Genomic DNA, 12,003 nt, shown 5'->3' with positions numbered 1-12,003 from the left:
CTATTCAAACTTCCTGTTTGACAATTCAGATACGCTATTTGTTTACTGAAACATCCATTGTTTCAATTCAAAGCAATATTTCTTCGATTCAGTCATGCTGTTTTTCTTTTCAAACGTGCGATCCTTCGTTTTAAAAGTGTTTTTCTACTACCCAAACATTCAGTCGTCTAATTCAAACGTGCTATTGTGCATTTCAAATTTTCAATCTCGCAATTCAAAATAGTGATTTCCGCAAGTAAAAATGCTATCCTTCTATTCCAATATGCAATTCTTTACCGCAAACCTGCTACTCGCCAGTTCAAACAGGCTTTTCGTCGACAGAAACACGCAATCCTTCATTTTGCAACAATCGTTCTGCAATTCAGACACTCTGCTCTTCAATTCAAACCGGCAATTCTTCCATTCCCGCCAACGCTTAATCTTTTAGTTCAGATCTGCTGTTCGACTATGGAGACATCCCGTCGTTTAGTCTGGTAACCCTATTCATCACTTCAAATATTCAACTCCTTTTCCAAACATTCAATTATTTAATGCGGACATGACACTCGTCATTCCAATACGCAATCCTTCGATTCAAACATTCAAACTTTCAACGCAAACACGCTGTCCTTCGTCGTCACCTGGAAACTAGCCCGGCCACGCATGCGTATTGGGAAGAAAGGCGAAGAAAAAGAATACGACCCTTATAGCAGGAACGGTGGAACGATGGAACGGTAGATTGGCGAAAAATGATCCCAACTCCTAAAACATGGAGAGGCAGAAAATGGCCCCAAATCCTAAAACACGGAACGGATGTCAGGGCATGTTGCACGAATTTTGTACATAGACACTCAAGCGCTTGGCTCATTCATCCCTTGGACGATAACGCGCGCGACCAAAATTAAGTGTTATCAATTTTTTTTCTTTTGCTGAGTGGTAGGAAGAATAATGAACTATTATACATGAGAGATAGCTGCGGTTTCGCGTTGTAAACCTGTTTGGTTACCTTTTTTCATGCTAAATTTGCCATGAGTTTTAGTCGCGACATAAAGAGTCGCACAGCATGTGAAAACTAACTTGACATATCACATTACAATAAACGATGGTAACATACCTTTGGTGGTGACGTCTGCGTTGTATTAATGAAACAAAAATATCTCAAACGCTTGTAGATGTGAGAACATTACAGGCACGTTTTCAGGCGTCTCAAAATATAACAACGTTCAGCCCCAGCTCCAAACTTTGACTAGCGTGAGAGCTAGCCCTCGTTACGGGCCTCGTTACGAGTAAGTGTTGGGCCTTGAGTAACACTAGGTGAAGAGAGCTGTGCAGGGAGTCACGCCCATGGGAATTTCACATGGCGTGAAAAGAAAAAAGAAATTTAGCAAAACAAAGCCGTTAAGAAGAATTTGAAGAATTTTTTCGCGACTAGGTGTCCAAAACACCACCATCCTACTATTAAATTTACGGCTTACATATCAGCGGAAGAAATATATTTTGTGGACAAAAAGAGGCTATTTCACTAATTCGTCTAGTTTGCTGTCTTTTAAAGTGCAATAATGCTGGTTGGAGACCAGTATACTGGCAGGCTTTATATCACTGTGGACGATCCCAAGGTCATGCAAATGTGCAAGTCGCCGTTTCGAGGGCGATCTTTTCTTGAAGTGAAAGTGTCTATGTACAAAATTCGCGCAACATGCCCTGACATCCGTTCCGTGGTTTAGAATTTGGGGCCATTTTCCGCCGCTCCATCTTTTAGGAGTTGGGATCATTTTCCGCCAATCTACCGTTCCATCGTTCCACCCTTCATGCGTGGCCGGACTAGTTTCCAGGTTACGACGAAGGACAGCGTGTTTGCGATGAAAGTTTGAATGTTTGAATTGAAGGATTGCGTATTGGAATGACGAGTGTCATGTCCGCATTGAATAATTGAATGTTTGGAAAAGGAGTTGAGTATTTGAAGTGATGAATAGGGTTACCAGACTAAACGACCGGATGTCTCCATAGTCGAACAGCAGATCTGAACTAAAAGATTAAGCGTTGGAATGGAAGAATTACCGGTTTGAATTGAAGAGCAGAGTGTTTGAATTGCAGAACGATTGTTTGAAAATGAAGGATTGCGTGTTTCTGTCGACGAAAAGCCTGTTTGAACTGGCGAATAGTGTATTTGAATTGACGAGTAGCAGGTTTGCGGTGAAGAATTGCATATTGGAATAGAAGGATAGCATTTTTACTTGCGAAACTGACTATTTTGAATTGCGAGATTGAAAATTTGAAATGCGCAATAGCATGTTTGAATTAGACGACTGAATGTTTGGGTAGTAGAAAAACATTTTTAAAACGAAGGATTGCACGTTTGAATAGAAAAACAGCATGACTGAATCGAAGAAATATTGCTTTGAATTGAAACAGTGGATGTTTCAGTAAACAAATAGCGTATCCGAATTGTCAAACAAGAAGTTTGTATAGAAAAATAGTAAGTCTGACACGAGGTTTTGAATTTTGACACTAAAAACGCGCCATAAAAATGCATGGTTTCACTTTCCTACGAGAATGTCCGCTTTCTCAGTTACTGATGAGTCACTATTTGCAGATAAACGATGAAACAGAGAAAACGTGATTTTGCAAACTCTGTGGGAAAATGGAAGTCGAGGACCGCAATCAAGTCATTGGGAGGTTTTCATACTCAGTAAAAAGCCCTTACAATATCAACTCACGATTTCTCCTCATACCTGAAAACGTTTCTATGTCGCCTCTTTCAAAGAAATTTCATATAAATCTGACGTATTTCAAATGAGGAAAAATTTGACCCAAGCCTTTCATTTTCCTGCTTCGGTTTCCCATGTAGTCGAGAAAATGATAGCGTGCGAGAACAAATCATTGAGAGCCGTAAGTTTGCCAGGAGTTGAAATTGCAGTTTTGCCATAAATAAACTAAAAATCTGAAACAATGCGTAATCGAAGTCCACAAGCTAAATTATAAAGCGGTTTTCATTTCATCGAACCAGCGTGAATGCAACAGCATTGAAACGATGGAACATCTCAAAGAGCTAATTGCGCCAAAAAACCTTCAACAAAATTAGCTATGCCGTAGTTTTAATTTGGTTCATGATCAGTGCAATCTTCTTTGGAATTTTTGCTGAAGTGGAGAACAGTGAAGAAAGATTTGATTTCCGCTGTGGTGGAGTGAGGAGCGAATATACCGACCTCGTCCGTGGAAAATGTTTCGAGAAGTACGAGAAACAGTACAACAATTACAGCGTTCCTATTTATGGCTTTCTGATCATCAATTTCGGCCTGATTGGAATCGTATGTGCTATGTACTCCCAATCAGTGAGACATACCGTGGATCATTTGTCGTCAACTAATAGTAACGGAGACCCCGAGAGCGGACTGTCGCACGACCAAGGGAACTCAAGAGGGCCAGAAAGAAACCGCAGATACAAACTTTTCATCGCTTATTGTTGTCAACTATCCACAAGACTTGTTTTAGGAATTCTCTTCATAGTCCTATAAACTCAGTGGCTTTATCCTTTACAATTTTCCTCAAAGTTTGACTGTTATTTTAACTATGAAACCAATCAGCCAAGGAATTCATCTGACGCCACCCCAAACAGTACTTTTCACGAATGTTACAATCGACGAGCGGAAAAGAAAACCTTCTGGATGTACACTGTCCTTATACTGAATGGAACTTTTGTCGCTGGCATTCTGATTGAAACCGTCTACATTTTATTGCGAGCATGGAAAGAAAGGAGATTCATGCAAGACTCAGAGTTTCTAAAAACCCATCTAAATCCCACCGACGACAAGTCGCTTCAGGAAGCTCAAAGAAGAGAACATGAACTTGTTCAACTTCTGCTAGGAGAGCGTGAACAACGTCCTACACAAGTCAGGTTGTGCCAAGAGCCTCCACAAGATAAAGTTATCCTACCTCAACCAAGAGACCAAATCGAATCGCATCGAGAACCACAACAGCTAGATGGAAGGAGCGGAAATGAGCACTCTGAACAGCTTCAAATATTCATCACCAAAACAAAGAAAAAGATTAAAAAAGACACCGATTCTGTAGCCGAACTCCGATCACCGTTTTCAAGCCCTCCCGGGGAACAAACAGCTACTAAAGATTTGACTCTGCATCACATTTACACAAACCTGGTGGTCATTCCCGGCAGGGCTGTGTACCACTTTACTACAGACAGACACAAGCAACTCAAAGTTTATCCAAAGTCGCGCAACCAAGAATCACAACTGAAAAGCCTGAAAGACCTCCTAAATGATGAAAATAAAAAAGTCCTTATTGTCGGTCGTCCTGGAATCGGCAAGACATTATGTTGTACCAAAATTCTTAGAGACTGGGCATTGGATAGAGTTTTTAATGCACCATCCAGTGCCAAAATCCATTTTGATGCTGCTTTCTTGGTGAAATTCAGGAGATTCGACTCAGCAAACGACCTTTGCCTCAGGGAACTACTGATCATGTCAGAACATTCTCCCTCAAATCACCTGGACGATGAAGTCTGGAAGCATATCCTGCAGAACCCAAAGAATGTCCTTATAATTTTTGATGGATTCGACGAATTTAACCATGGCGCGAACATGGCTGTCCTGAAGTCTTCCCTTCCCAGCATCGAACAAAAAATGCCGCTCGAAATCCTTTATCAGTTGCTCGTGACCGGGGAACTCCTCGAAGATGCGTCGGTTGTGACGACTACGAGACCTACGGCTTTGAAAGGCATCGCTCATCTTAAGTTCGACAAAGCCTCAGAAATCCTGGGGTTTTCAACCGAGCAAATTAAAGAATATGTTTACAAATTCGCTCAAGATGACGAACAAGCAGGCGAAACACTATGGCAACACATCAGCAGCAACATGAACTTACTTTCGCTCTGTTATATCCCTGTGAACAGCTTCATCATGTGCTCAAGTCTGTCACAGATATTGCAGTTCGAAAGTTCCGCCAGCGTTACCCTCCCTTCCAAATTAACAACGATTTACAAGATTGGAATGAAAGTGTTTTATTTCAAACACACGAAAGAATTTCGCGACGACCGTTTTACTTGCGAACGCTTTCTTTCAGATAAACTGCCAACTGAAGTAGAAAAGAAATTCGAGACACTAGGAAGAGTGGCCTTTGAGGGAATTAAAGAAGGGAAGCTGATCCTTGAAGGAAACGAAGTACGAGGAATGGAGGACAGCGCTCTCTTCCATCGCTTACCCGACCGTCAAACTGAAGCGTTTGAATACAAACCACAATTCTGCTTCATTCACTTAACAATGCAGGAGTTTTTCGCTGCGAGGCACCTAGCAAATACAATGACGAAAAGAAAATTAAAGAAATTTGTTTCCCAAAACATCAAGGACGGCAAGTGGCAACTGGTTTTATGCGAACCAATAATATTGAAGTGAAAACACAAAGAGAACCGGTAATTCTCGGACCTCAGGAAACTCTATCGTTTCATGATTGGTTAGTTTCGATCCTAAATTGAATGCAAGCTTCTGTATGTTTTGATGGCTTATGCCTGTCACAAGGAATAGTTTCCAATCAAGTTTATCGAAGTTCTTTTGGAGATTAAAAGCGGATCGGATCAGTTACTTTTAGTACAGATTATAGATACAACACATTTGTTTTATAGTTTGTTCTCCCTTTCGATTGACGCGATCAGGTTCAAGTAATTTCATATCAAATGCCATTGAAATCCTAGCCAATTGAAAATAAACTCGTCGCATGCTTGAAAGAAAAGCTATTTTGGTAGTGAGAGATTTAAATCATATCAATTTTGTTTAGGTTTCTACAACGGATGTAAATACTAGCGAACTTTTGTACATATTTAGCAAACTTCTGTGCATATCTAGGGCCTGTTATTTGCACGGTCTAATGAACTGTCCATAAGTTGTATTGCACTGCAAAATCGGAAGATGAAGAATCAGCCTTAGCGGTTAAGATTTCAACTTACCAGTACTTGTTAATAGAGCCAGAACTCCCAAACCTATCAGTGTGGAATAAATTTTGTAAACGATTCTGAACTTTGTGTAGTGATCTTTTTATCCCCTATGATTAGAGACAACTTGAAAGCACTGGGGAAGAGTGATGGGGGGGGGGGGGAGATGTAGCCTTCCTAATTTCAAGAAAAAGAATACATTTACCTGAGAAATATGCCTCAAGTCTCCTTAAAAAGCTGTCTTTACCATCACCTACACTTGATGGGAAGCTAAACAAAAAATAGTGGGGATTTACAGCACCTTTATTAAAACCCTTACCATATCTTAGAAAGAATGATTTCCCTCCCAGTAATAAAACAGAAATTCTTCACCACGTCTCAAACCAATGTGTAAGAAAGCTTTAAATGTGAATGACATGAAATAAATATCAGTCACGCATTCGCTTTAATACGTTCCAACCTAGCCACTCATTCAGAATATTGGCTAGATGGGACGACACATGTTTTAAAAGCTTTTGCTGATGCAATGTTTATAACATCGATGGAACTTGGGAGCAAAAAAACAGTCCTAAAAGAACTAAATCAAATCAGAGAACAGAGATGAATTCGACAGGTAAAAGGAATGACAAGAGAAGGCAAGGAAACTCCACAAAGTAGTTGTTCCAGCTTAGGAAAAGCAAAACACTTGAGACTTCCTCCCAATTTTTCAACACTTTTAATCTCGATTTTTGACACAAACAACACAAATTTATCCTTTTTTTTTTCCTGCCTCGGTTTCTCATATCAGTTTCCAATGACGTTGAGAAAATGATGGTGTGCAAAAACAAATATTTGTCAGCAGCCGGTAACTTTGCCAAGAGTTGAAATAGAAGTTGCAAAATAAATTAATTTCAAATCTGAAACAGTGAGTAACAAGAATTCCACAACCTAAGGTACAGAGCTATATTTCCACGTAAAAGAAACATTGAAAATGGATCATTAGGAAAATTAAGGATAATCTGCCTCCTGCAATATCACATCAGAAATGTAAATCTGCATACTATGGCCCAGTATGAGTTTAAATTTTGCCACATAAGGCGCGCCATGTACAATACATGATACATGCGGCTAAAACTTGGCTGATACATTACCAACAACTTGGATTTATTATCAGCAGGATCTTTTGACCTAAAACGGGTGTATAAACTTCTTGTATCGACTGATGAGGGTATCAACTGACATTTGGTCAACATGTAGACCCACAGCTGCCTTACATACACATAATCCCAGCTTTTAACTTAGTTGACTTTACGTAATTATTAATTTGCCATAAAATTCCATTTTACATTGGTTGCTTGCTGTGATTAATTTGACTTTTGAGCAAGTGCAACACAATGGAAAATTATACATGTATTGTTGGCTTAGTGATAGAGCATGGAGCTGCAGAATCCAAAGCTCTACCTCTTGACTACTAATGAGGACTTATTTTTCCTTCTTTTTCCACAACAATGAGAAGATAAAAAAGAACATCTTTCTCTAATATTTCATTTGTCTAATCTCAGAATGAAAATGCTCAGGGGGAGATACATGTCATAGAGTATCCAGTTTGGCATTTTCACCCAGACCTTTGTCCTCTTGGTTCCTAATTAAACAACAATGACGAAAAAAAAACTGGCCCAAGACTCAACTCCCTGTAGCATACATATTTTAAGGGAAGTGGCTTTTATTCAGTAATTAATGTTGTATGTTATTAACAACACAAATAACAATTTTTTTTGTATGCGAGCTTGTTGGAACTTAACCAAGCTGAGAGTTTTTAAGAAAGTTGTTTGTTTTAATTTGTAGTCTTCTGTGAAAGATCAGGAGGAGAATAATTAAAAAGATCTTTATGTTGCATGCTTTCAAATAATAAAAAAGATCTTTAATTTACATGATTTTGAATGTAGTTAACTGCATAGAAAGAAAGCCTCATGTACTTGACAAGAAAGAAAAGGTTAAAGGTGGGGGGGGGGGGGGGGGGGCAAAATTCTCCTTGCAAACAGTGGAAGCAACAGGAAACCAGAAGCAAGAACCAAAATCCTATACCTCTAAAAAAAGTTTTTGTCTGTCAAAACAAATCCAACCAAATTAAACAAGATTTTTTTCTGCTAAACTTTTACAATGATAGAAGAATAACAAAGGAGAAAAGAAAGAGACAACAATTGTAGGCAACAATCCAGGGATTCAGAGAGCATCAAAGTCTGCTAAGGCTCTAGAAGGCCATGCTCTACTTTGGGGGAAAACTGGTAAAGGGGGGTGGGCAACTTGCTTTACTTCAGGGCCGGGTTGTTCAAAGGTCGGTTGAGAAAACCCGGGGTTAGTGTAAAATTTGATTTCAGATCTGAAAGCTTTAAAAGAAAATTCACTTGAATTCCATTTTTCTATGATTTAATGATTGAATGCTCTAAAAAGAATTGGGAAAATTATCCCAAAACGGCCTTTCAACAGAGAAATATAGAAACCGGGATTAACAACTAACCCTGAGTTAGCCCTAATCGGCCTTCGAACAACTGGGCCCAGGTGGTGAACTCCTAAAATTGACAGGGGTGCAAACTTGCAATTTTTCGAAACCTCCATAGACCCTAACGCCCTTGTGAACTGAATTCCCAGTTTTCTGGGAATTCCTTGAAATTCTCAAAAATTCCCAACTATGTAAATAAGCTCAGATTTGAAAAGCTTGGAATTACTGGGAATTTCTGGGAAAGGAAGGTTCAAGTTTTGCAAGGACTTGCAATTCCTAGGAATTCTCAGCTATACAAACTACCTATAAGTTAAGATTGGGTGTAATTTTTTGGGAATTTCTGGGAATTGAATTTGAGGCAATGTACATAACCCTGAATCTCAAATCATTCCAAGAAATTCTCAATACCTTGAAAGTGAAAGTTTTAAGACAAGGAGTAATTTTAGAGGCTTAAAACTTTGGTTCCCCCAAGAAAATGTATGCTACACAGAATGTACCAAGAGATATACCTGTATACGTTTATCATGAAATTTATTATTCAAACTGAGTTTTAGTAAATCTTAACATTAATATGCACTTTTTTTCGTAAAGCAGCAGTCAATTATGTTAAATGTAAATTGTCAATCATAGATCTGCTTTCTAACCTCAAAGGCCTCTTGGATTCCAAATGTCTCATGTCCACAGATGTGCCAAATTCAGACAACATAAACATAATCATAAACATGGGAACGCTTCGGAATGTGCACATCCATTTGTAGGCGAGAATTCCAACGCAACAAAGTTGCTTCCTTCTCTTGCACAAATGTTTCTTTATTAGGAAACGCACTTAACTCTCTTGGCACCGCTGCTAGTTCCGTGGAAGCGAAAGACTATGGCTGTGTGGAAACGTGTTGCTGAACTCTTGTTGCGGTCAAACTATGTTGATTTGGGTACTGGTACACTGTTACCATCTAGTTATCTCTTATACTTCCTATGGTGGTATCCACCTGTTAAAATAATGAGGGTATTTTTTATTTATTACAGTTTCTCCAAATCTAGATTAAATTAAATTACTAAATAGATGCATAAATAAATACATAGACATAAACATAAACAGAATAAATAAATAATGATGATGGAGAGGCAGCATCCAAAAGCGTCCTAGACACCATACGAGGGATGCTCCCCAGTAAGATATAACATTAAAAAACAGTTATCATAGTATAGAGTTTGATATCTAAGTATTACATTGAATCAGATCTAAAATTTCTAAGTATTACCAAGGAATGAAGTAACTTTATGTTTAAGGCTAGAAATACTAGCAGAATCCTTTATATTATTTGGAAGACTGTTCCATTCATTCACAACATGGATAAAAAAGCTATATTTAAAAATATTTGTTCTACTGTACACGCTAACTAGGTCAAGAGAATCAATCTTCCTTAAAGTGCTACTGAAACGAAATTTTCGTATCTGAAATATTTGCTCTAACCTGTAGTTTTGAATATGCTGATCATCGTGAGATAATTTGCTTTGGCCAAAAAGAAGCGAAAGATATCTTTTTTAACCGTTCAAATCAAAAATTTTACACAAAACCATGTCCGGGCCCTGGTACCGAGTGAAATGGATTGATGACGTCACTGGTTGTGTTCACTCCTATAGTGTGGTTTATTTCACTCACTGTTTGTTTGTATTCGTGGGCGAAGGAGATGGCAGATATTGAAGTTTTGTCAAGTGAATCTTCTTCTGAACGAAGCGAAGTTGTCTCCAGTAGCGAAGAGGAAGATGGTGGCGTAAAATGGGATTGACAGGCCTATACGACTCCCCAGCGCGTGTTAGAGTAGCCTATTCAAAGTTTAGCCCTCACGAGTATGTCTTTGAGCGACCGCCCTCTTTTGTAAGATACGAGCGGCGGATTTTTGTATAGTTCGCTCAGTAGTGGTTGTGTTTCTATTAAATGCCAGTTTTTCATGAGAATTTGCTTTATGTGTGGCACTGAGTACGCACATCAGGGATTGCGTCTTTTTCGAATCGTTCGCCTTTGTAGATGTACAGCTATTTTTTTGACTGTCTCGATCGTTAAGTTGTCTTGATTGCTTTCAGCTTATCTAGATTAGCGCCACGCGCGCTGATTCGATCGTTCTACAGTTCTTAGTGTTCAGTGTTCCAGCCGTTTTGGCTCGTTTTCTTTTCTTTATTTCGGTATGAAAACGACCGATTTCACGTTCATAGAAGCACATGATCGCCTTTACTGTTTCTTGCTCTGCGTTATTAAGGATTTGCTTTATCTCATTTTTGAAATCCTCGTCTGCTCTTATTTTGGCCCTGGGCATGTTCTGCTAGGCATTTGGCACAGAGGGATTTGTTCGTTATCCTCAGACTTGCCGAGTAGATCATCTTGAGTGGCGGTGTCGTATGAGGCTTCCATGTTTTCTTCATTCTCTGAATGGCATTGCTTTGGCCCGGGGCGTTTAGTAGCCCATCTGCCGTTATAATATCTTTCGAAATTTCCTGTAGATGGTCAGGCAAGACCGCGGTTTCGATCCTAATCTTGTGGATCTCGTCAGTTGCCAATTAACTAAATAGACTCGTAGAGATTCGTTCTCGGTATCAGTCGGGAATTTTGCTCCCTATCCAGGCGAACCTCTCGCAGATAGCCAAGATGCCGATGTGGCCGCCGATAAAGAAGACTAGGATGGCATTTTGCCCGAAATCCTCTTTTTCGGGCTCCCAACATGCAAGCCACACTCCATGCTTTTACCCTTCTTTCACAGAAGTACACAACCAGTGACGTCACAGGGCTGTCTTGGCCGCGCCAAGATGGCCGCCAGTTTTGATCTCAGCTGGTCAACTTCGAATGGTTAAAAATGTACCTTCGGCTATGCGTTGGCCCAAAAAAAGTACACAGCGTTTGCAAATAACCTTCAAACTCTATTATTTTGCAAAAATCTCGGATATGAAAATTACGTTTCAGTAGCACTTTAAGTTATAATCTACACTACGATCTTTACAGAAAAGCACCTTATCAGAAATATCCATATCATAATACCCATTCATTAAATTGAATAAAAAAAACAATATCCCTGATGTATCTTCTATGAAATAAACTATGTAATTTTAATTCTTTATCTAACATCATAATCCTCATCAGGGTTAAGAATAAACTTAGTTGCCCTCCTCTGAATTGCCTCTAATTTATTCATATTGCGTTGTGTACGAGGATTCCAGGTTTCACATGAATACTCGAGCAGGGGTCTGACAAGACTGCAGTATAATGTTTTCAATGTAGTGATATCTTTCAAATCTCTACATGTTCTTAAAACACGTTTTAAATCACATTCAAAGTTCTGATTGGCTTGTGCTATTTCTCACCTTTGCGTGAACTCAACTGAAGTCAGGGCTTCCAAGTCTTCGTTTCCTCGACTACTTTTGGCCACAAATGGTGCATTTATATTACGCTCGATTCTTTTCGATTATTTTCACAAAGAGTGAGTTCACATCATTATTTTTATCATCTTAAAAACATGGATCTGAGGTTAATCTATTAATCCACTGTCAAACGCAGAGTACCGGTGAGAGAAATCACATTACTCTTGCGCGCTTCATTTGAGACTGCAATCGGGCA

At 39.2% G+C, this 12,003-nt stretch overlaps 1 protein-coding gene and 1 long non-coding RNA gene across 2 annotated transcripts; one reads left to right on the top strand and one right to left on the bottom strand.

Moving 5' to 3' along the window:
• Nucleotides 1–1,322: 1,322 nt before the first annotated feature.
• On the top strand, nucleotides 1,323–6,005 carry LOC111347497 (NACHT, LRR and PYD domains-containing protein 3-like). The gene has a single exon (XM_088746929.1). The coding sequence runs from the start codon at nucleotides 3,645–3,647 to the stop codon at nucleotides 5,385–5,387; it is 1,743 nt and encodes a 580-aa protein (XP_088603055.1). The 5' UTR covers nucleotides 1,323–3,644; the 3' UTR covers nucleotides 5,388–6,005.
• Nucleotides 6,006–8,913: 2,908 nt separating this feature from the next.
• LOC148740686 (uncharacterized) lies at nucleotides 8,914–11,963 on the bottom strand. Its single transcript, XR_015996024.1, has 2 exons — nucleotides 11,751–11,963; nucleotides 8,914–9,385 (listed from the first exon to the last, which is right to left on the bottom strand). It is a non-coding gene; the product is annotated as an uncharacterized LOC148740686 (long non-coding RNA).
• Between the last annotated feature and the right edge of the window lie 40 nt (nucleotides 11,964–12,003).

Source organism: Stylophora pistillata, chromosome 1 (assembly GCF_964205215.1).
Source record: "Stylophora pistillata chromosome 1, jaStyPist1.2, whole genome shotgun sequence".
NCBI lineage: Eukaryota > Metazoa > Cnidaria > Anthozoa > Scleractinia > Pocilloporidae > Stylophora > Stylophora pistillata.
The sequence above is the reverse complement of the archived record's forward strand: the minus strand, read 5'-3'. Positions and strand labels throughout refer to the sequence as shown.

Coding starts and splice junctions, on each gene's coding strand:
- LOC111347497 (XM_088746929.1), top strand. CDS start 3,645: ATGTACACTGTCCTTATACTGAATGGAACTTTTGTCGCTGGCATTCTG.